The 24,340-nt window shown below is 42.8% G+C and overlaps 1 protein-coding gene across 3 annotated transcripts in view; it reads right to left on the bottom strand.

Annotated features, from left to right (window-relative positions):
• Positions 1-6,800: 6,800 nt before the first annotated feature.
• Positions 6,801-24,340, bottom strand: part of MAPRE1 (microtubule associated protein RP/EB family member 1) — a 31,965-nt gene continuing 14,425 nt past the window's right edge. For all 3 annotated transcript variants that reach the window (XM_045981410.1, XM_045981409.1, XM_045981411.1), the window contains exons 3-7: positions 21,583-21,728; positions 18,330-18,537; positions 15,560-15,681; positions 10,112-10,264; positions 6,801-8,530 (exon numbers count right to left, since the gene is read on the bottom strand). In XM_045981410.1, coding sequence (XP_045837366.1) covers positions 8,474-8,530; positions 10,112-10,264; positions 15,560-15,681; positions 18,330-18,537; positions 21,583-21,728 — 686 coding nt within the window. In that variant the 3' untranslated portion in view covers positions 6,801-8,473. The remainder of the gene's footprint in view (positions 8,531-10,111; positions 10,265-15,559; positions 15,682-18,329; positions 18,538-21,582; positions 21,729-24,340) is intronic.

The following is a 24,340-nucleotide window of genomic DNA, read 5'->3' as shown; positions in this document are numbered from 1 at the left end:
TTAAAACTGGGAAAATGAGACATTTCCACATGCAGAACACAAAATGGAACATCAGAACCCATCCCACAAACCGTACCACACAGCCATCTTTCATCCGTTGTGAGACATTCTCTTTATTGATAAAGTTGAACTTACAGCAACGACAGGAGCTACAGCATGCTCAGACAGGACAGCAAGAGTACAACATGGCCCATGGTGGGTATAGAGCACAGTGTCCACCTCTCATAGAAACTGTGGAAAAGGCCAGGGGGCTTTATGATAAAGCAGGATTCGCCAAAATCAGAAGGTCAACTGGCCCCCACAGTTGCGATATGGAAGGCACAGCAGCTCTCTACACTGTCCTCTTCATGAGCTCCAATTCTTTGAAAAGAGGAAGGCTACAAGAGCATAGTGGATGGGAGTCCTTCCATCTAATCTCAGAGAGGCCTGGACCAGATGCAGCATTGTTCAACCTTGGCCCATGGCACAACACAAGAGGGTGACTTGGTCAAAGGTAAATCTGTTGGGAGGATTTCAACCAGGGATGTGGATTCCAGGTTTAAAGATGCCCAGGTTAAATCATATTTTGTGACCTAGCTGTTAACCAACATGTTAATTTACCACCAAACAAGACATTCTCCACAGATCTATACCACAAAAACACCAACATACAAAAAAAAAAAGCCTGCTCCCATTTTGTCAATAATGGAGACATAATTTTGTCACACTAGATTAAAAGTAGAATAGTTCAATGAAATGTCATAAAAGGTACAAGTACTTAGTTTTATTAAACTAGGTATTAACACTAGAAGGATATGCTGAAAAAAGAAAAGGCTAATGGCTCCACATTTGACTGTTTCCCACTGTTTCTTTCATTTTCCAGGCCAATGTTACTATTTCTACATACAACAGTTCCTGCGCTTGTCAATTTTTCGACATGAGCCTAAAATATACTAAATTGTCATAATATATTTATCCTTCCCTGAGAAGAAACATGAGAAAAAAGGGAAATACTAAGATGCATTCCACTCTTTAGGTAAAGAAAGTTCAGAAAACTCCCACCTAAAAAGAATGAAAATATGACCCTCAATAAGTCAGGTTAAAAAAACAAAACACAAAGCAAAGCAAAACAAAACCCAAAAAACTAAAAATAGAAGTGGGAAAGAAGATGTTCAGAAGTAAAATCTCCTAAGGGCGCCTGGGTGGCTCAGTCAGTTAATCCGCCTTGGTCTCAGGTCATGATCTCTGGGTCCTGGGATCCAGCCGGGAGCCAGGCTCCCTGCTAAGCCTGCTTTTTTCCCTCTCCCTCAGCCCGCCCCCACCCCGACTCATGCTCTCTCCCTCTTTCTCAAATAAATAAAATCTTTAAAAAGAAAAAATTAAATAAGTAAAATCTCCTAGATCAACCTCTGCATCTCTGCAAAAAAGTAATTCCGGAAAAAAGTTCAAAGTCGTACCTGAGACTAGTTCGGGCATCCCTGCCAAGCCCAAGGAGATTCTGGTCCCTAACAGCAGAGATGCCAGGGCTGCTGCCAGGAGCCAGGGCTGCAGTGACAGATCAAGAAACTGCTCCAGGATGGCATCTCCACTCCTCTCAGCAGCGAGGTCAACAGTGTCCTCTCCATCTCTACCACTATGGGTTTTAAAACATCAAAACTTGTATCCTAATTATGTGTGTCAATTATTCCTCAATAAAATTTAAGAAAAACCCAAACTTGTATCCTTCTCAGCTTAATGTAATTTGTCAACAATTTTCAGATGCAACTTGACTGCCAAGAAAAGAGGCATTTATTTCCTTTTCAAGCATGAATAAAGAAGAGGTAAGTCAGTGACTGCTGGAACTGGAGAGGACCCTGAAGATTAATATCAAGATCAAGATCACACCTTTAGTTGAGGTCAACTACTCCACCCACCCACATGATGCTTAAAACAATGTTCTTCGTGGGCACATGGGTGGCTCAATCAGTTAAGCATCCAACTGTTGGTTTCAGCTCAGGTCATGATCTCATGGGTCGTGGGATACAGCCCCCACGTTGAGCCCCACGCTCAGTAGGGAGTCTGCTTGGGATTCTCTCCCTCTGCTCCCCCCACCCCACACCCTCTAAAATAAATCTTTAACACAGGTTCAAATGCCAAAGATTTCAAAATACCATGATTCAAGAAAAAAGACAGCTTCTCAGTGTGGTTCAACTACTTACCCACCTCCTCCCCCCAAAAGAAAAACTCTTCTTAAAGACTGGGGGGAAAATATTAAATCACAGAATTAGAAATTCTTGGGAAATGTTTTTAATTATTTTTATTTCATTCAACATTGAATTATTTCTTCTCTCAGCCTTTAAATAATTAATAGGGAGGGTGGTGCACACAGAGGCAAGCTGGGATAGCCTAGAGCTACCTGTAAAAAACACAAATAATTTATTCCATTCAATCATGCAGGATTTAAATTTTAAACTAAAAACAGCAATCATATGTAATTATACGTTTAACTCTCGCATCATTTTATAGAAAAACATATACCAAGGGGGAAAAAAAAGTGGTACTGGGTTAGAAATCTCTAGAATGCTAAAATCCGGATGACCATGAGGTATGACAGACCTTAAAATCACTGGAACTACTTCAAAACCTATCAACAGGGCCCCATTACGAGAACTATTAATACAAACGTAACAAAACTACTGGTGAGCAAGCAAGGGAGGAAAGGAACCTGCAAGGCACTCAAGCCTAACTAGGATAACCCATGACAGATCCCAGCGCAGCTCGTGTAGAGTCTTGTACTGCACAGCGATTCGGGGATGGGTGTAGGGCAGGCCCCTTTCCCCATGGATTCACTCTCTGCAGTGTCTGACACCCGTAGCCCACTGAGCAGGAAGCAGATGCTCCTCCTCCTGACCTAAGTGTACAAGATCAACAGTAGCCTAACTATGTCAGAGTGCCTGTGTCACTCATCTGACTTCACATCGACATGCAGGGGTTGCATCATCTCAAATCATCACAAGGGGGGAGGATGGGAGGCTAACATCCTCTGAGACCACATTCACTGAACAGTACACTGTTCCACTTGCTCTATTGTTGCTAATCTCTTACTGTGCCTAATTTATAAATTATTTTATCATAAATATGTCTGTATAGGAAAGAACATAGTGTATGAAGAGATCAGTACTAGCTGCAGTTGCAGGCATCCACTGGGGGTCTTGGAAATGTGTCTCCTGCAGATAAGGTGGACTGCTGTATTAGCAAAGCTCTCCCTGCAGCCTGCAGCCAAACACATGTTGAAGCATTTCTGTCAAAGTTGCTTCTTTTAGAGTCAAACTTTTTTCTGTTTTGTTTTTTAATGGAGGCTCCATGCCCAGCATGGAGCTCGATTCAGAGTTTGAACTCAGAACTCTGAGATCAAGACCTGAACTGAGGGGCACCTGGGTGGCCCAGTTGGTTAGGTGACCAATTCTTGGTCTCGGTTTAGGTCATGATCTCAGGGTTGGGAGATGGAGCCTCCACGTTGGGCTCCATATCAGGCTATACACTGGGCATGGAGCCCGCTTGGGATTCTTTCTCTCCCTCTCCCTCTCCCTCCGGCCCTTCCTACCCTTCTCTCCCTCTCATTAAAAAAAAAAAAAAAAAAGAAGAAGACCTGAGCTGAAATCAGGAATCAGATGCTTAACCAACTGAACTACCCAGGCAACCCTAGAGTCAAAACATTAATTAAAACACAGAAGTTGGGCGCCTGGGTGGCTCAGTCATTAAGTGCCTGCCTTCCACTCAGGTCATGATCTCAGGGTCCTGAGATCAAGCCCCACACCGGGGCTCCCTGCTCCGCGGGGAGCCTGCTTCTCCCTCTCCAATGCCCCCTGCTTGTGTTCCCTCTCTGTCAAATAAATAAAAATAAAATCTTTAAAACACACACACATAGAAGTTGCATTTTACAATTTCATTGTGAGAATTTTCTCAAACTTTCAAAGTGTATGTAGCTGATGCTGAGAAACATTGTGCAAAAACAACAACAACAACATTGTGCTTTTCTCTGAACCAAAGCTGTCCCTCTCCAGATGAAAACTGGGCCCTAGGGCATCATTTGCCTAACTAGGCACTCCTCCATTCTTTTCTGCTCCAGTATCCTATCAGCTTTTCACAAACCTAAGTAATTCTCTCTGGTCCAGAGAAGATCTTGAGGGAAACCACCCTTGAGCCACTGAGCCCCACTAAGCCAATGAAAAGCTGTGCTCTGGAGACCCAGATACAGGCCTGGAGGAGGACCACGGTCTCAATCGCTGGTCCCTGGCCTCCCAACCACAGCACTGACTCCCTCATCTATTTTGGTAAAGGTCAGAGGATTCTAGCCACACACTCCTTTTATACATTCAGTCTGCCCACTTGCATAGTTTAACCCTGGACTTATTTAATAGTCTACACTGCAATTTTTTGAGTCACACATTAAGGCTGAATCTTAGAAACTCATCTCTGCTCCCACTGGAAAACTAGGAAGAACCATAAAGCCAGCTCTGTTAAGAGCTGAATTACCCAAATGGGCTGAATCACACCTACCAACTTCCCAAATCTCATTCTACAACCTGAACTGAAAGTTGAAGACCACAGTAAAAAGAATGAATTCCTCTTCCTCCTCTTCCTCATGCCTGCACCCAGCTTCTCCCCACCAACAATGCCTGCAGACTGGGGAAAACACTCCAAATAAACCAGGAAAAGGGAGACTTTTTTTTTAAGGTAAGATGTGATGTAACTGCCAACTGCTGACAGATCACTCTGCAATTCTAAATCAATCTCTCGATACCATCTACAAAGTTCTAGGCTTTGGTGGCTGACCTGCACTGTGTGAATCCTAAATTCTACATCAGCACTGACCACAGGCTCGGGTTCCATGTGGTTCAGGATGATTATTTCTACTCCCACACTCTCTGTTGACACCAGCCAGATGTGGGTCACCCACACTAACCTCATTATGTTCATCAGACTTAAAGCCTAGGTTGTGTTTGTGGACTGTGGTGAACTGTGGTAAACATCACAAAAGGAGTTCCTTATGCCAAACCCTGTAAAATGTTCCTTAAAGAAAAACTTCTCGGGAGTCATTTTGGTTATATAGCAAAACTGCTTCCTGTCTAACACCACATTACATTCTACAGAGTACACCTTGAAATAAATACAAGTTTTTAAATCAATGAATTTGAATGACTGAATCACAATGAACCTTCATTTCAAGGAAAATGGTGAATGAAAGGTGTGGTTAGGCTTCAATTTCCCTCAGGAAAAACAGGATGAAAATCATAGCCTGAAAGCCTAAAGGAGCTGGACTCCTCAATACCACCTAGCTGAAAAGGAAACAATAAAGGAACGTGTTACTTATTTCACAAAGTACCTGACGCCTATCTTAAGCAGTGCCCTCCTGAATTTTCAGGATACAAAAACCGTCCTGAACTTTTCAAAGATCTAGAACTTGTAAAGAACGTCAGCCGATCTGAAGCACCCGTACGGGGCCATCTAACGTTGTGGCTGCTTTTTCTAGCAGCTCATTCTGATCCCAACTAGCACCCAGAGAGCAAGGCACTTCAGCCAACATCATCATCCCCATTTTGCAGTCAGACGAGAGAGAGCAATTAGCTCAGAAATCACAAAGTTAGGAGAGACCTGCAAGGACTCAAATCTGAATGCTCCCCTGTCAGATACACACTTGAACTTGCTGGCCAAAGTACAAATCTGAGGGCTACATCAAGCCCAGGTTGCCTGAGGAACACAGTAAAATGCAGATTTTTAATCTTCTGACTCAGAATTCCTGGAGATGGACTTTAGAAATTTGTCAGTCAAGTTCCCCAGGTGATTCTGAAGCCCATCAGTTTGAGGACTACCAGCCTGAGTGAATCTCAAATCCCAGTCCAGCCAGAGGACCCATGTGTTTACCTCTCCTCAAGCAACACAGAACTCGCCAAGCAAACCAAACAGCTTATTCAAGTTAACTGCACCAATGACCTAACCTGAACTATTCCTACCAAGACTTTATAGGTATCAGCCTAAAGAACAAGGTAGTCAGACTTAGGTCAGAGGTACACACAGATCAGCTTCACTCCTCCCAAAGTAACTTCTCAGTTGGCATCACCCCACAGTATCTTCACCAACTTCATGCACACCTGGAGGCATCTTCTTGTAGACTGCCAACACATGGGGTGTCAAATTCCTTTTGAAAGTACACATTTCAAGGAAGGTATTGTGCCATTAATTTCTAGAGGAAGTAATACGGATTTAACCCTAGGCAAAATCATCAAGTTGGGTTTACAGAGCATCCATAATTGTGGCAAGAACCCTAAAAATCATAAGAGAAACTACCTCCTATCCATTATCTTTATTTCATACTGAAAATGGCAGCAAGTCTCCTTTAGAACTCAGTTCTTATGGCATAGAATTTTAAAAGGGAGGGGAAAATGACAATTTTAGCTTATTTCATAGATTCAGACTATGTTCATTGCCTTTGAAACATACTTTCTGGGGGGGAAGAAAGTATCTCCCCATGGCATCCAGCAAGCACTGTCCTGCTGTAGTTCTCAGGAGGAATCCACCTGAAAAGGCTTCAAGGCTGTGAGGCCAAGCCTTGGACTTCTCAAAGACCTCTCACAGTAGCATGAAAATGTCTAACTGCAGGAGGCTGAGAAATGTAATGTGAAGAATGGAGAAAAAAGGAACAGGCTTAGAAATAAGTACATTTGAAAAAACAGTGAAAGACTGAAAAGATCACTCTGAATTTAAGAAAGAAGAATTGGTATCTTACCATTCAAACCTAAAAGAATATACTCAGGGCAAGACAAATTTCAGAAGACATGACACTCTTGAAATACAGAATTTTATTTAGAAACTGTTTAAAGTAGAAAAAAACCCTGTCAAGAAAGACCAGGTGGAAAATGGGTTCCCAGTAAAATGGAATTTTAGGGCAACAAAAGTCTAAAAGGCCACAAAAGAGAAATAGCACCACTGTTATTTGAACAATGGCTAGTTACTTGCATTTTTTTGGCATTGTTAATCACTGAATCTGGGTTTTCCTCTGAATTCCACACAGAGCATGCACTACACAACAATTTTATCATAAAATACCTGCTTTCTACACACATTTTAGGACAAGCTACCACCAGGAACAAATCAATACAAATACATCAGGGGCTGAACAATCTCAGTAGTGGGTGACACACATTTTGCAGAATTCTGCCAAACAAAGCAACTGAATAGGCCAGGGGCAAGGCAAATGAGGAAGAGTTAAGGAATGAAATATTTTAAATATTAATAATTAATTCAGACACGTTACTGCATCTTCTGCAAAATTAACATTTAGTAACACACTAACGAATTTTATCTCCAAAGAGATTAGTGCACTGGCAAAGTATTCCAATAACAGTGGAGGGCGGTGGACAGCAGGTACCAAGAACACCCAGCCTTGCAGATCCCAAGGTAGCGATGGCCTTCGCTGGTCACTCCCTTTGCCAGAGGTCCAGAAAGAAATTGCAGCGTGACCACCTGCCTGCTGTACTTACACTCTAAGCAGCAAACTTTAAGGAGCCAAAGAGGAGTCCCCAGTGGGCGAGGGGAGCAGAGAGGAGAAACATGTTCAATGTAAACTTAAAAGACAGTAAAATGGGACATGACCCCCATTCAAATCCCAGAGATGTGGGCAAGTCCCCAAAAGTAGTTGTTAGATTTAAAAACTGGACACACCTCATTTCCCAAAAAACACAATACATAGAAATTTCAGGGATAACTGGAAAAATCGTCAGAGAAATGTTCAATGAAATTCAAGCTCTTCAACTCAAACATCTCAGGGCTGAAACACACCCTCTATTCATCCAGGCAACAATGCCTCTTGCTTCTTAAAGCAGGGATACTATTGGTCAAGGACACCAAATGGCTTTACAGAGCAACTTTTTAAACTCTCCTTTTGGGCCAAGGTCTAGGCCTTTGAGGATTCAAGCAACCCTGCAAGGCCTATGAACAGCAGATTCCAAAGGTCCAGAGGTCTGGCCCTTCCTTCCCAGACACAATGTCAAACACCAAAATCTCCTGTCATGTTACATTTTCTATTTTGAAATATGGAAGCATATTTTAAATACTCTTAAGGCATTTATTTATTAAAACGTTCTCTGCCAAGATTTCACATTAGCTTAAAAGTCTTTACATTTCTCTGAGGTCTCCACCTCAGTGCATCACATAAAAACACCTTCTCCAGCAATCAGTGTTACCAGCGTCCACTCAGTGAGCCCCATGGTCAGCCTCTTTGTTCCCCAGGTGACCCAACTAGATGTTAATACTGCTCTGCTACAGGGTAAAAGCTCCTAACTCAAACTCATTGGAAAAGGGGTGAAACTTCTGCAAAGTGCACTTTAAGAAGAGGTACTGTTTGCTCATGAAAAGAAACCAGTGAGTCCTCTAAGAATAATAAAAGGGGGTATTTTACAGTTAAGCACATGATTTGGAGTGAAGAATTCTGATGTTGCTCTGCTGGTCCAGGCTGTTAGTACTCTTCTTGTTCCTCCTGTGGGCCCCCTTCATCAGGTATCACAAAGCCTTCCTAAAATGGGAAAATGAGAGGGAAAAGCTATTACTCAGTACCAAATGAAGGATCAGTTTCTACCATAGGGCCACTTTCCTCATATTTACAGCCTCTCAAAGTCAACGGCTCTTCCTATCTCTACCGCACATTTGACATTTACTAGCACAAAGCCATGTGACCACCACTTTATTAGACAGTGGAAACACATCTCACAAAAGGCAAAAGCTAAGCATAAACTTATCCTCAAAAGTTGATTTCTTAATTATGTCGATTATGGTGATGATTTCACACGTCAAGTTGTACTTAAATGTGTACAGTTCATTACATCAATCCTACTTCAGTAATGTGGTTTTAAGAAAGAAAATAGACCGTCAAAAACCCCTGAAGTCAACACGAAAGTTCAGTACCACGCAATCTCCTTGCAATAAGCTGTCTACAGAGCCACCTTTTCTTTACACCTTCTTCTGATGGCACTTAAGGACCATGCATGCCACTGTGGCTATTGTGGGTTTACCCAAAACACTCATAATCCCACAGTAGCTGCCAAGACTGATCCAACATTAATGGCACAGGATACAGCCGATCTGCGGCTTCCACCTCACACACACTCTAGGGCATTCTGGCATATGATAACAGCTACGGCACCATAAAAATCAGACTTCCCCTTTGACCACCAAATTTTTTTTTCAACTAAATCTCTACAGCTGAAATTACTTAAGATAGAACACCACTAAAATAATACTCAGACTAGACCAAGGACCCCTGTATCTTCATCATCTTTGTTTCACTGAAGCTGGCATAGAGCAAGCCCAGAATAAGGATTTACTGAACAAAGTATCATCTTTTCAGTCATCTGTCTTCATCCCCCGAAATTCACTTGGCATATTTAGAGAACAGTGTTAACAACAATATTAATATTTTCTTTTATTTGTATACTGATATGCATACTATAAAACACTTATACACTATAGCTTGACCCTATAGACCTTACTACGTGTGCAGATTTATAAATAAGCAAAGTCATTAAACAATGGGCATAGCAAGATACCAAATCCTAAATGTAGGGAAAAATCAGTCTTTCCTGATCAGCTAGCATGTCATAATTAATATCAGCAGATTCAACTGGTACTGAGAGGAAATGGGAACCAGACACACTCCAGGGCAGGAGGAACAGATACAATTCGACAACTACAGGCAGGGGACATCAAAAAGGGGCCGTGAGCGTGGTTCCTGGGTCATGCCAGGGGGCCTGATAAAATGGAGTTGAGAGGTCTAAGTTGCAGGGGGTGGAGTGGGGATGGTGGGGTTAAGAGCATTTTGTGGCACTCATCCCCGATCAGTGGCCATAAACCACAGAATCTGGGCAAGCCAGCCATCTCCTTGTCCCATTGCTGCCTCAAAGGCTCACAGACCTCAAGGCAGAGGCTCAGGCTGAGCAGAGATGACCTCTGAATGACTCTGAGAGGTCAAAGTCTTTTGATGAATGCTATCCTGGAATAGGACAAGCACCAACACTGAGTTTGCTGAAAACAACCAGATAAAATTAACTTTGTCTCAGATGGAAAAGTGGCAAGAAAATATCCTGGTGTCAACACATACATCTGTGGCATAGAGAATGTCCACGATCCTCTGCAATACAGGGTTGTTCTCCCCCTCGTTCTCCTGGCAAATCAATTCAATGTTCCTTAGCTTTCCAAAGTAGAAATCTCTTTCTTTTTCCAAGTCTTCGACGGTAAGTTTCAATACGTTGACCTGCATAAGACATTGGAAAGGGTGAGATACTCAACATTTACATACCAATAACATATCAGACAAACCACTAAGCCAAATGAAGACGGGGTCTTCCATCACACTAACATGGATCAAAACCCACTTCTGTTTAGTATCAATTTTCTTCAGCTCCAGATAAATAATGTAGGCTTGTTCATGGCCACCCTGACTATAACGCCTCCCAGGAAGAGGCAGGCTACACCAGGAATCATGAGGAACTTCTCAGGGATTGAGAAAAGTTCAAGGAGAAAAACTCTGGATTCCTGAGACAAATACAGAGCCAGAACCCACAACCCAGCCCAGCAAAGTGGCTGACAAGCATAAACTGAGTCCTTATCAAGGCACTGGTCAGTAATATCGAGGTCTTTCTGCATGTGGAGGTCAATGGAAAGAGAGGGTCTGGTCCAGAGAAGCAGGACAGAAATGGCAAGGCAGGAGAGGAAGACTGACTACAGATGACTACTGTTAGCCAAAGACAGCTAGAAGTGAGAGCGACCTGGGCATGGAGAACTCAGTGGTTCTCACGGGGCCGCCTTAGGTTGGGGATGGGGGAGCACTCCATGACTCAAGAGAAGAAAAGGTCCTGGCCCTCTCTCCCAAGAGAATTTCAAAAAGGGAGAGAAGACACAGAGGCAGGAAGCAGACCCAGCATATTCCACCAAGCACCTCGCCAGCTCACCACAGGTGCTAAAGGATTCTCCTGCTGAGGGGTTTAATTCCCACAAAAGGCCAGTGAACAATTAAATCTCAGTGCTTAGTCCAGGACTCTATTTAGCCAACAGTGACAAATGTCGTAAGAACTCTCATGGCCCTTTATATTTTAAACACAGCGCACATCATCATTACAGTATATTCAACTCTATGACACGTGAATTCGATTTAACTCTCACTGAAATACAAATTACACAGCATACCACGCAGCATAAAATCCTGGGGTTTTATGTACTGTCTTCAAGCATAAAGTATCTTACTGACAATTATCTGTATTAGTTATATGTTAAAATGGTAATACTTTGGGTACATTGGGTAATGGGTTATTAGAAGAAACTTCATGGTTTTCTTTTTCCTTTTTTTAAACGTGGCTACTAGAAAATTTTAAATTATGTATGTGCCTCACATGTCTGGTTTGCATTCTATTTCTCTTGAACAGTACTGCTCAAGTATAGGTTGGGGCCATAGGGAAGGCCAAGCCAGGAAATCAAAGGTGCAGATACTGAGTGCAATTCAGGCAGCAGGGAATTTTGAGAGCCAGAAGGACACCACAGATATCATCATCTAGTCCAACCTTCTGAACCAGCTGCAAAAACTGAAGCAAACAGCTGCTTTAGCTGCTCCATGGCCTCACAAGGAAGCCAGAGATAGCCAAAGGGATCAAGTCCTGTCCGAGGATGGAAGAAAACTCCTCTTCATAAGCTGCAGTCGAGAAGCATCCACAGATGAGAACAGGTGTCCAGAACCACCAGGACCATTCTGTCAATTACTTAGTTTCAATGTTCATCATCAAAGGCCTGAACAGACCTAACCAGAATCAAGGTTCTAAACAGACTTTCAGGGGCGCGTGGGTGGCTTAGTCATTGAGCGTCTGCCTTCAGCTCGCAGCTCGAGTCATGATCCCAGGGTCCCGGGATCAAGCCCTCCATCGGGCTCCCTGCTCAGCGGGAAGTCTGCTTCTCCCTCTCCCACTCCCCCTGCTTGTGTTCCCTCTCTCGCTCTCTCTGTCAAATGAATGGATAAAATCTTTAAAAAAGGAAAAAAAAACAGAATTTCAATGAAACAAATATAATATAAATAACTGTGTATAAAAATAAACTATCAGCCACAAAGTGGAGTATGAGACAGGATAGAAGATAGAAGGGTAAGACTGGAGCACCCAGGTGGCTCAGTCAGTTTAAGAGTCAGACTCTTGATTTCAGCTCAGGTCATGGTCTCAGGGTAGTAAGACCGAGCCCTACATCAGGCTCTGCGTGGAAACTGCATCAGAACCTCTTTCTCCCTCTGCCCCTCCCCCAGCTCACCCTAAAATAAATAAATCTTTTAAAAAGGGGGAGTAGGGGGAGAGCCAACCAACCTCAGCAGTAGGAAGCTGCCTTAAATCTTGAGTTCTAAGAACCAAGAGCCAGGGGAAGAGGCCTACTAATCACATTAGTGACTTAGGAGTAAAGGGAAGTCAAAAGGTATGCTACAGTTTGGAGTCCATCACTCATGGTTCACTAGCGCCTCCCTCACAAACCCACTCCAACTTCCTTAGCCTACACATCATAAAGGGCACCAGAACTCAGCCTTCTGGGCCCCACCGAGGAGCCAAAGCAGGCTTCCTCCATAATATCATTCAGTAAGATATATCCACAAGAACCAGTGAGTATACACTGAAAGTCACTGGCTTTCGCTCTCCATTCCTCTAAATGCTTACCTAGGAGATTGTTAAAACTCTGTGACTAGTAATCAATGCCACTCTTAAACCTTCTCTTGTAGTAAAGTAATAGCTATAACCTAGGAAACCTAAGGAGAATGCTTTGGACCTGCACTGAGCAGCAGAGTAGCTAGGAGCCTCAAGTGGCTATCTGGGTACTTGAAATGTGGCCAATGCAATTGAGACAGGCGGCAAATATTAAATACACACAAATACACACTGGATTTCAAAAACCTAGTAAGGTCTTCAAGCATAAAGTATCTCACTGACGATTATTTGTATTGGTTACATGTTAAAATGGTAATACTTTGGATACATTGGGTAATGGGTTATTAGAAGAAATTTCATGGGTTCCTTTCCTTTTTTTAATGTGGCTACTCGAAAATTTTAAATTATGTATGTGCCTCACACTTCTGGTTTGCATTCTATTTCTCTTGAACAGTACTGCTCTGGACTCAAATCAACGCAAAGTAAACTTCTCCAGGATGCCTTAAGAATGCAGAACTGCTGCATGAGGTAATCCGTGTAGAATACACCACTTGTAGAATACACCTCTTGCCCTAAGAAGCTCGTCTGGCTCTATTTCCCACATCATTTACGTCTCCCAGATCTCCACACCTTTGTCAAAGGCCACAAATTCAAATACTTCCAAGAAGCCAGACAGACCAGGTAAAAGAGCCAAGGAAGTCAGTAATAGGGTGTTTAGGTAAGGACTCTGGTAACCTGGAGAAAACCTTAAAAAAAAAAAAAAAAAAAAACCTTCATATTAACAAAAACCAAAAACAAAAAAAAACAAAAAAAGGAAAGCCTGCACTAGCCTCAGTACTCCGGAGCCAGGACTTGGGCAGCTGACTCCACCCTCCGGGCAGGTCATTTAACCTCCCCAGGCACACTGTCCCTATCTGTGAGACCTCACAGGGCTAATGCAGAAGTGAAGTACTCACTAGAGCAAGGGCAAACCACTCTAAAAATATCCGTTATTTTTGTTTTTATTATTAACACTTGTGAAGACAATCTGACCCCTGTGATCTTTTTAAAAAAGACACTCCAAAATCTATTTTGCTCTATCAAGACCATGGACAAGAACCATAATAATCACAACTGTTTTTTATCCACAGCCATTTTCCTCTTTTATCCTAGACACCATTCCAGGGACCTGACATAACATCAATTCAACTACTATGAGCAAAGCATTAGCCCCACTTCACACAACACGGTAAGTTCAGAGAGGTTAATTGATTTGTCCCAAGTAGAAGCAACAGAGCCAGAAAAATCCCCAAATCTATACAACTCAAAACCTGTGCCAGATCACACAGGACATTAGCTGAGCCAAGAGCAGCAGTCCCACAGAATCCACTGCATCTTCTCCTGGAGAGTACAAGAAGCCCGGGCTGGGGGCGCCTGGGTAGCTCAGTGGGTTAAAGCCTCTGCCTTCGGCTCCAGTTGTGGTCCCAAGGTCCTGGGATCAAGCCCCACATTGGGCTCTCTGCTCAGCAGGGAGTCTGCTTCCTCCTCTCTCTCTCTGCCTGCCTCTCTGCCTACTTGTGATGTCTGTCAAATAAATAAATAAAATCTTTAAGCAAAAAAAAAATTTTTAATTAACAAAAAAAAAAAAAAGAAGCCCAAGCTGGCCACCCAGCCTTGGCATTAGCAACACTGTTCTTCCCTGAGACTGCTTCCTGTGCACATCCTTGCCTAGAAATAGACAGTTACAGGACAGCCTCCTTACTCTCCAGGATTTCTGTACTTCACAGTGACAGTCCCCAGAGGGTACTCAAGGCAGCCACACTAATGGGGATGGTAGCCCAGATAAGGTACCTTGACATCAGCACCTAGAAGCACAGGGCACACACAAATCAAAAGACTGAAAAAAAACAAAAAAACAAAAAAAACTCAGCGGTGCCTGGGTGGCTCAGTAGGTTAAGCCTCTGCCTTCGGCTCAGGTCATGGGCTCAGAGTCCTGGGATGGAACCCCACATCGGGCTCTCTGCTCAGAGAGAGAGAGCTTGTGGTCTCTGTCTGTCAAATAAATAAATAAATAAATAAATCTTTGAAACAAACAAATATCATCTCTGGGCAGGCTCTTATGTCCTGATCTCCTAGGAGCAGGGCTAGGGTCATGAGAGGTTCCAGGTTCAAGTAAGGCCACTGCCCCCAGGTTTTAGGAGTTGGCTTTCAGGAAAGTGAAAGGATTCAATTCCAAACATACAGGAGTCATAGAGCATCCTTGATTTTAAAACTGGAATTAATGAACAAAATCATCCAAAAGCAAACAAACAAAATAAGGGTTGGTGAAAAAATGTCTAAGTCTAAATTTTGTTCAGATCCAGAGACCTCTCTGCTAAGTACCTTCAGGATATTTAACTAATCCTGAAGCATACATTTCAAATCACAGAACAAATAACAACAGAAGAGCTTTCCACACCAGTTCCACTCTTAGATTTCTAGTGACCCAGGATTTCAGCACAGACACCACAGAATCTTTTTTATTTACTATTTAGAAAGAAACTCTCCTTTATCTTCTGTCAGAGCCAAAATTCAAGAGACACTCTGTGAATCCCACAGAACCCTGAGCAGTGTTCCAGAGATCTTCGACACAGTTCTACTGTACAGGTGGGTTTCCAAAGACACGGGCTTCTGTCACACTAACACATCTTAGACACACTGATCCCACTCTTCCACCCACACCCCCACACTCCCAGTCCCCACACAGCACCCAAAGTGCTCACAATTCATGCTGAGGACTGCTTCAGCAGGCAGATAAGGCAGGCCTTCCTCCAAGAACACAGACAGGCCTCCCCTGGTCAGGGCTGCCCAGCACCCTTTCTCCTGAAGCGACTCCCGTCTCGGACAGAGGCAGTGCCTACCTGCTGCATCAGTTCGGCTGCTTCGTCATCCCCGTTGCCAACACCAGGGTTCTTTCGCACCACACCCGGGCCAGCCTTAGGAGTTGCAGTAGTTCTGTGTGTTGCAATGGGCCTCTGTGGAGCTGAGAGAGCAGCAGAGCTTTTTTTTAAGAGGAGAAACTTCAAGATAAAAAACCCACCAGACAAAAGGAGGCTGTGACCAACGGCCCTACACAGCTGCACAGTGCAGGGACCCACTGTAGAGAGCCCAGCATGCAAGACCGCACTCCCGTGTTTGCCCAGAGCGGTTTCTATGGCAGCAGAGTTAAGTACCAATTTTAGCCACCATCTTTTGTGCTGGGAAGGAGTCCCTCTATGAGGTCTTTTTCCTGCTGGGGTAAAGAGCACTATCATCTGAAAGCAACACAGTCCTTCTGGCGCACACCAACAATCTACCTTAACCTAGCTCCAACCAAATCCACACAGAGGGTAACTTCGTGGAGCAAAAACAAACTTCATGCCAGGAGTGGGCTCACATTCCCTGCTGCTGCCGGGTGCCCAACGTCTCCCATCTGGAAAGTAAGATGCCCCCCATCTTAGAACCTCAAACTCCTTGGCTTGGGAAGAGAAGGGTGGCAGACTGCTCTTACCACTTGTTACCTCAAAACCCGCATCTTGCTCACCTTGAAAAAGGAGGTTAGGAGGGTTAGGAGAGGAAAGCAGCGCCCTGACTAGGACTTACAGACTTCTCTGTGAATAGAGCCAAAAGCTGACAAAGGAAAGAGTAGTGTGGTTAAAACAATCAAGAATAATCAAGAACAGGCTACCTTGAGGTAAATTTATGGTTCATGATTTTAATCATTTCTTTAGCAATTATTCTGTAAAGCTGTACATGATGTCAGACTTAGAAATATCTGATCTTCCTGACACCCCAAAATGTTCAATAACTGTAAGGCTTTCACCCGCAGATAAAGGCACTTCCTCTGGGTGATCTCTAGTATATCTTTATCCCCAAGATTAAATGCTTACTGCAAATCTCTACTTGCCTGTTCCCAGCATCGATGCAGATCCCCATTCTAGCAAGCTAAGCACTAAGTATCTGGAGAAATTGGAACCCTCACACTCTACTGATGGGAATATAAAACAATGCAGCCACTTCGGAAAAGAATCAGGTAGTTCTGTAAAAGGTTAAACAGAGGAACCATATGACCCAAGAATTGTGCTCCATAAGTAGGTATCTTCGGATTTATACCCAAGAGAAATGAAAACATAGGCCCACATAGAAACCTGTATAGGAATGTTCAAAGCAGCACTATTCCTAACAGTTCAAGAGGGGAAACAACCCAAATGATCATCAGCTAATGAATAAGTAAAATGTGGGGGCCCCTGGGCGGCTCAGCCAGTTAAGCGTCCGACCCTTGATTTCAGCTCAGGTCATGATCTCAGTGTTCTCTTGTTCTCTTGTGAGAACAAACCCCGCATCAGGCTCCGCACTGGGCACGGAGTCTGCTGAAGATTCTTTCTCTCTCCCTCTGCTTCCCAAAAAAAATTAAAATAAAAAAGTAAAATGTGGTATAGTCATATAATGCAGCCACTAAAAATAATGAAGTACTGACAGGTGCTACGACATGGATGAACCTTGAAAACATAATACTAAATTAAAGAAGCCAGACACAAAGACCAATATTCTATGACCCCATTTGTGTGAAACATTCAGAACAGGTAAATCCACAAAGTGGACTAGTGGTTGCCTGGAGTTGAGGGGGTGGGGGAAGAGCTAGGGGAAAACGGGAAGTGACTGCTATGGGAGTTTCTTTTAGGGAGTAACAAAAACGTACTAAAATTGGTTGTGGCGATAGTTGAACATATCTGCGAATACACTAAAAAGAATTCAACTGTACATTTTAAATGAGTGAACTGTATGGCAAGTGAATTATATCTCAATAAAGCCATATCTCAATAAAGCTATGAAAATTAGAAAGTACACAATGCCCCTCTCTACCTAGCAGACAGTTCAACCTCTCTCTCATTAACTAATACTCTTTCCTCTTCTGGAAAAGGAGAAGTTAGCATCTGAAGAACATCTGCTCTGTCCCTAGGTATACAAATGTTCCACGAATACACGACTGCAAAGAGGTTTTGGGAAACCTACCAAGCCAAAACCTTTTAGAGAAGGTCTCTAAAAACTGCCTCCCAGATTCTGCTGGCATCATAGCAAGCCAAAGCCACTTAGCAGCTCAAATTCTAGAGAGGGCAGGGAAGCCACAATAAGCACAGGAAACTGGTCTGCAGACAGAATGATGATGCAGAGAGCCAAGCCCAGTTCCTAAGAGACCTGGAAATCTCCTTCAGCTCCTGGGTGTTGCGGTCTGGTTGTAACTTCCCATCCCAGGGCCCTGTGAAAAGGCCTTGTGTTCAAACTAAAGCTCCCTTTTGTGAGCTAACCTGAGGAATTTCTAGCCCATACAACTAAAGAGTACTGGCAACACTACATAAAGTAATTCATTCAAACCTCAAGAACCACCCTCTGGGGCAAATACCAAAATTCCCATTTTACAGAGGAAGAAACTGGGGAAGAGCTAAATTGGCTTAAACAGGGCTAGAGAGACCCAGCAACAAACAGAGGTCTGCCTGATGCCACAGTCATAATCCTGCCACACGGCTGGGATTATGCTCCTTAATCTCCCTGAGTTTATGGGGCTCAAAACCCTCTGGCTGAAGGCGGAATGAACGGATGACTAACGAATACTTGGAATACTCTTGTACGGAAATGGTGTTTTTGTAGTTTTACCTGCACTGCTAGAGCTGAGAGGTTTCTTCGGTTTGTTCAGAGCTGGAGCAACAAGGGAGGGAGCCACTGCAGTTTCTTGACCTTGTCTGGCAGCTACAGGGTCATAGTCTTTTCCATCATAGTTAGCATCAAAAAACTTCTTGAACCACTGAACAAATTCAAAATTGTCCTGAAACTTTCCTTTTACTAATTTGTCCACAGGAATTATCTGCAGAAAAATACCAAGACTATTTAGCCCAAAGCAAGAGGTTTTTGGCAAGCATCAAACGTGTCCATGCATCAAATCAGTATAAAGCTCTACCAAAAGGAGAAAAAAAAATGTTTAGAGGCAAGAACTTGGTGCTAAGTAAGCCCCTCAAAGTTTATAGAGCAAGTTTCAAACAGTCTGCCTTCCACAAAGTACTTAGACCTGCCAACCCCCCCATCAAAAGGAATGAGAAGCAAAAGAACACATATTATACGTTAGTCACATACACACATTCCAAGCACATCATAAGACATTCATTCCATCGAAGAGTAAATCTCCCAGGCAACTTGCATGGCCACAGTGCCCATCACTAAGTAGGAAACTCTGAGCACAAACCAACCACAGGTACCTACAGTGAACTGTGTTAAAGAAAATTCTGTCTTGTCAGTCATACCTCAAAAAAGCTGGAAAAAAATTTCATCCAGGAAAAAAAAAATGGGGGGAAGGAAAAAAAACTTCTGTCTTAAAAACAGGTGAAGGCGGGGTGACAGGGTGGCTCAGTCGTTAAGGGTTTGCCTTTGGCTTGGGTCATGATCCCAGGGTTCTGGGATCGAGTCCCACATCAGGTTCCCTGCTGCATAGAATGCCTGCTTCTCCCTCTCCTACTCCCCCTGCTTGTATTCCCTCTCTCACTGTCTCTGTCAAATAAATAAATAAAATAAAAAAAAAAAAAAATTGGTGAAGGTAATAATCTGTCCCAGACCAGATTTCTACAAAATGGTATGTTTTTCTATTTTATTTATTATTTACTTATTGGACAGAGATCACAAGTAGGCAGAGAGGCAGGCAGAGAGAGAGGGGGAGGCAGGCTCCCCGCTGAGCAGAGAGCCCAATGTGGGGCTCGATCCCAGGACACTGAGATCATGACCCCAGCCAAAGGCAGAGGCTTTTAACCCACTGAGCCACCCAGGTGCCCCTATTTTTTTTTTTTTAAGATTTTATTTGTTTGACAGAGAGAAAGACAGCGAGTGCGCATGAGCACAAGCAGCGGCAGCAGCAGAGGCAGAGGGGCAGGCTCCCCGCTAAGCAGGAAGTCCAATGTGGGGGCTTGATCCCAGGACCTTGGGATCATGACCTGAGCCAAAGGCAGACGCTTAACTGACTGAGCCACCCTGGTATGTTTTTCAAGTAATTCCAAACCTATTAAAATATAATCCTGTAAACTTTTTTATTGTACAAGGATATCTGTTATCAGGTATTACTTCAAATTACTGGACCATCGGCCAGAGTTTAACTATCTTTTAACTCATCAAGGATTCCAGTTGCAATGGTATTTTTATAAAAATGAATGTATGTGGGCGCCTGGGTGGTTCAGTCAAGCAGCTGCCTTCAGCTCAGGTCATGATCCCAGGGTCCTGGGATCAAGGCCCACATCGGGCTCCCTGCTCGGCGGGAAGCCTGCTTCTCCCTCTCCCACTCCCCCTGCTTGTGTTCCCTCTCTCTCTGTCTGTCAAATAAATAAATAAAACCTAAAAAAAAAAAAAAGAATGTATGTAATATTTTGAATTATATCCACCTCTGTGAGCAAATAAATAGAATTTTAAGAAATTACTCTGTATGATACTGAAACATTTATAAATGAAATGTTATCTGGAACTCATTCTCAATAATCTGTGAGTACAGCAGGTGGGGTAAAGGGATATCTGAAACAAACTGGCCATCATTTGATAACTGCTGACATACATGAAAGATCATCACAGTATTCACTCCACTTTTGTATGCTTTAGAAATTTTCCTTGTTAAAAAAAAAAAAAAAAAAAGAAAGAAATTTTCCTTGTTCATGGGGCGCCCGGACGGCTCAGTCGTTAAGCGGTTGCCTACGGCTCAGGTCATGATCCCAAGTTCCTGGGATCGAGCCCCACATCGGGCTCCCTGCACAGCGGGAAACCTGCTTCTCCCTCTCCCACTCTCTCTGCTTGTGTTCCCTCTCTCGCTGTCTCTCTCTCTCTCTCTCTCTGTGTCAAATAAATATATAAAATCCTTGAGAGAAAAAAAAAATTTTTCCTTGTTCAAAAAAATAAAGTAGCAATTCTATAAAAAGAAAAATTACTGCACATAAGCTATACCAAACTATGCCTGGTACCTAAATGATATTCATTCAATACAAATGCATATTTCATATATTATAGAAAGACTGATTTTGAAGTAAATACAGACCAGATACACCAGCAAGATAATTAAGGTGTGACTACAAGCTTTATTAAAAAACAATTCCTCAAAAAATGGCTTAAAAGAATAAACCATTCTGGGGCACCTGGGTGGCTCAGTCAGTTAAGTATCAAATTCCTGACTTCAACTCAGGCCATCATCTCGGGGTCAGAGATTGAGTCCCATCAGGCTCTATGGTTGGTATGGAGTCTGAGATTCTGTCTCTCCCCCTCTGCTCCTCCCCCCTTTCACACTGTAATAAATAAAATCTTAAAAAAAAAAAAGAAAAAGAAAAGAAAAATGGGTGGGGGGAGGTTGCTTAATTTTGTGTAATACATTATCTACTAAAACAGAGATAATATGTGTCCTAATGAAGCCTGGTGGACTAGGTTTCTGATACTTTCAAATATCCTTAGGGACAAAAGGAAGTTGTCAGCACACACAAAGGATCTACTGTACCTACCATAAAAAGCAATAATTCTAGATTCTTTTCTGAGAACTACTTATTCTATCATATGGTATGCTTTACAGAAGTAAATCCAGAGATAAAAAGGATTAAATCTCAGACTAATAAAGATGAAACAGTATTATTTTTTTAAAAAATCGTGAATACAGATTTATAGGCGGATTTCTCCAGACACCAGTAACTTCAAAATAAAGGAAGAGGACAACAAGGGAACCGGGGAAGAAGGTACAAAGAAATGCTGCTCCCAATAAATCCTATTTTAGCTGGAGAAAAGATAATTATATAAACTGAGGGGGGCAGGTAGAAAATGTCCAAAGTTACAGGCCAACATCTATATCCTTAGTAACAGTTTCTAATTAAGAAACAACCAAATGAAAGTAAAATTTACTTACTTTGTCAACACCCATTCTCTTAAAACCTGCTTGTAGTATTTTGAAGTTCTGGATGTATTCATGTTCTAACTTAGCCTGGAATTTCACTTTCTTCAAGGCAATCGAGCCAGGGAACAGCATGTCCATAAACTGACAATACGCAGCACCTGAATGAACAACAGAAGATTAATATACACACTTGGATCATTAAATATTACTATTAAAGAAGCAGGATCGGATGCCTGGGGGCTCAGTCGGTTAAGAGTCTGCCTTTGGCTGGGATTGTGATCTCAGGGTCCGGGATTGAGCCCTACATCAGGCTCCCTGCTCAGCGGGGAGCCTGCTTCTCCCTCTCTCTTTGTCCCTCCCCCTGCTTGTGCCTTCTCACTCTCTAAGAAATAAAATCTTAAAACAACAACAACAACAAAAAAAACAGCAGCAGGATGAACTGGGGTGCCTGGGTGGCTCAGTCGGTTGAACATCTGACTCTTGATTTCAGCTCAGGTCAGGATCTCAGGGTCGTGATTGAACACCGCCCTCCCAACCCCAGGTTGGGCTCCAGACTCAGTGGGGAGTTGGCTTGAAATTCTCTCTCTCCCTCTGAGGCTTCCCCGTTTCCCCCAGCCCCATCCCATGTGCTCCCTAGAATAAGCAGATATTTAAAATAAATAAATAAATAAGCAGGATGAACTTTTACCCAAACCTACTTAACCCACATACAATTTTAAAAAGTTGTAAAGTAGACCTATAATAGGGTGCCTGGCTGGCTCAATCGGTAGAACATGTGACTCCTGATCTTGGTGTTGAGAGTTCAAGCCATGTTGTGGGCAGTTTATTTACAACAACTTAAAAAAAAAAAGTGAACCACAAAACCCAAAAACTTCAATACCACTTGACATCAGAGTCAATTTCTCGAAATCTATAACAAGACTGGTTTCACCTAAGTTCTAACATACTTGCAATCTGGAAGCCTGTGGTAAGGAGAGAAGAAATGTTCCTATGAAATGTTAAAACTTTGTAAGAAACAAATATGACAATAAAATGACCACTACAAGGAAAAATGAACCCCTAGAAGAGAACGAAGGGAAACAGAGGTGATCCTGTCTGATGTTTTGCAAGGATACACCCTCCTCCCCACCGGCAGGAGGGATTTCCCAAGTATTTCAAAGAGTCATCCCCTGACCTAGGTTAAATAAATGTTTTTCTAAGATGTCTGTCTCCCTGAGGTTTTACATCTCTAAATAAACTTAACCTATCAGTTTATAAACAAAGTTAATTTTTATTTTAAAAGCAACTATAGAAAACGATTACATATATTTCATCCCATTTCTTTCCAATTCCATTCCTTCCCCAACTTGCTCATTTTTCCCCATCAGCCTCCCCAAAAGTATTTACTTGGGGCTTAGAATTCCCATGAATGTAATTTCTCTAATGCCTACCGAACTGCACTCTCCTAAGATAGGGCAGGCTTCACTGTGCACCTAGTGCCCTTGCAGGGCTGGCGTGCCAAAGGAAACAGCCAGGGAAGGAGGCAAGAAATCCAGTGACTAAGCAAAACGTGTTCTGCAGAATGAGACTACCATCATATGCATATTCAACTTACTTCAAATCAGATCAATCTGGCTCCCTGCCAGTTCTAGCATAAACAGTGCTACCATCATTATTTTTGAAAAGAAGATGCAAAGAGCAAAAGCACCTCCGTGACCAAAGTGACATTCTGAGTAGAAAAAAAGCATCAAAAAGTGAAAGCCTGGTTTTCGAGGTGCCCAATTTACTTCCGGATCTAACAAAAATATACTGAAGGAATTCTATATATCAGGCACTGAATTAGCAATATTTACATTTTTAAAATAGGGTGACAAATAGCTTCCTAAATGCTAGAGGACAATGACCCAGTTTAACAAACTAATAGCATAAAGAAGGGTAATACATTACATTTTATTTTTATTTTTTATTTTTTTTAAGTAAGCAAGCCCCACACCTGGCATAGGGCCCAACACAGGGCTTGAACTCACGACCCTGAGATCAAAAACTTGAGCTGAGGAGCGCCTGGGTGGCTCAGTGGGTTAAGCCGCTGCCTTCGGCTCAGGTCATGATCTCAGGGTCCTGGGATCAAGTCCCGCATCGGGCTCTCTGCTCAGCGGAGAGCCTGCTTCCCTTCCTCTCTCTCTGCCTGCCTCTCTTGTGATTTCTCTCTGTCAAATAAATAAATAAAATCTTTAAAAAAAAAAAACAAAAAAAAAACTTGAGCTGATATCAAGAGTTGGCCACTTAACCACCTGAACCACACAGGTGCCCCTGTTATATTTTAAAAGAGATTTTAAAATCATAATTTACCAACTGCAATATATAGATCTTGTTTGGATCCTGATGCATACAAATCAACTCAAAACACACGCACGCACGCACGCACACACAATAATCTACTAGGCATCTATATCCACAGCACTGTGTTATACATGAAAGGTATTTGTCTGAAATAGCAAAATAATGTGCATTTACTAAATACACACTATTTTCAGGCCAGCCACTGACTTCCCACTAAAGTCAACCACCACTTGAAAGCAACGGTCATCTGCTTCTCACAAAAAACCTCCTTGGGGCGCCTGGGTGGCTCAGCTGGTTGGATGTCTGCCTTTGGCTCGATCCTGTAGTCCTGGGGTCAAGTCCCTTGATGGGCTCCCTGCTCAGTCAGGAGTCTGCTTCTCCCTCTTCCTCCTGCTCTTCCTCCCTCTCTATCGAATAAATAAAATCTTTTAAAAAGAAAAAAATTTGCTTG

Source organism: Meles meles, chromosome 16, assembly GCF_922984935.1.
Source record: "Meles meles chromosome 16, mMelMel3.1 paternal haplotype, whole genome shotgun sequence".
Classification (NCBI taxonomy): domain Eukaryota; kingdom Metazoa; phylum Chordata; class Mammalia; order Carnivora; family Mustelidae; genus Meles; species Meles meles.
The sequence above is the reverse complement of the archived record's forward strand: the minus strand, read 5'-3'. Positions and strand labels throughout refer to the sequence as shown.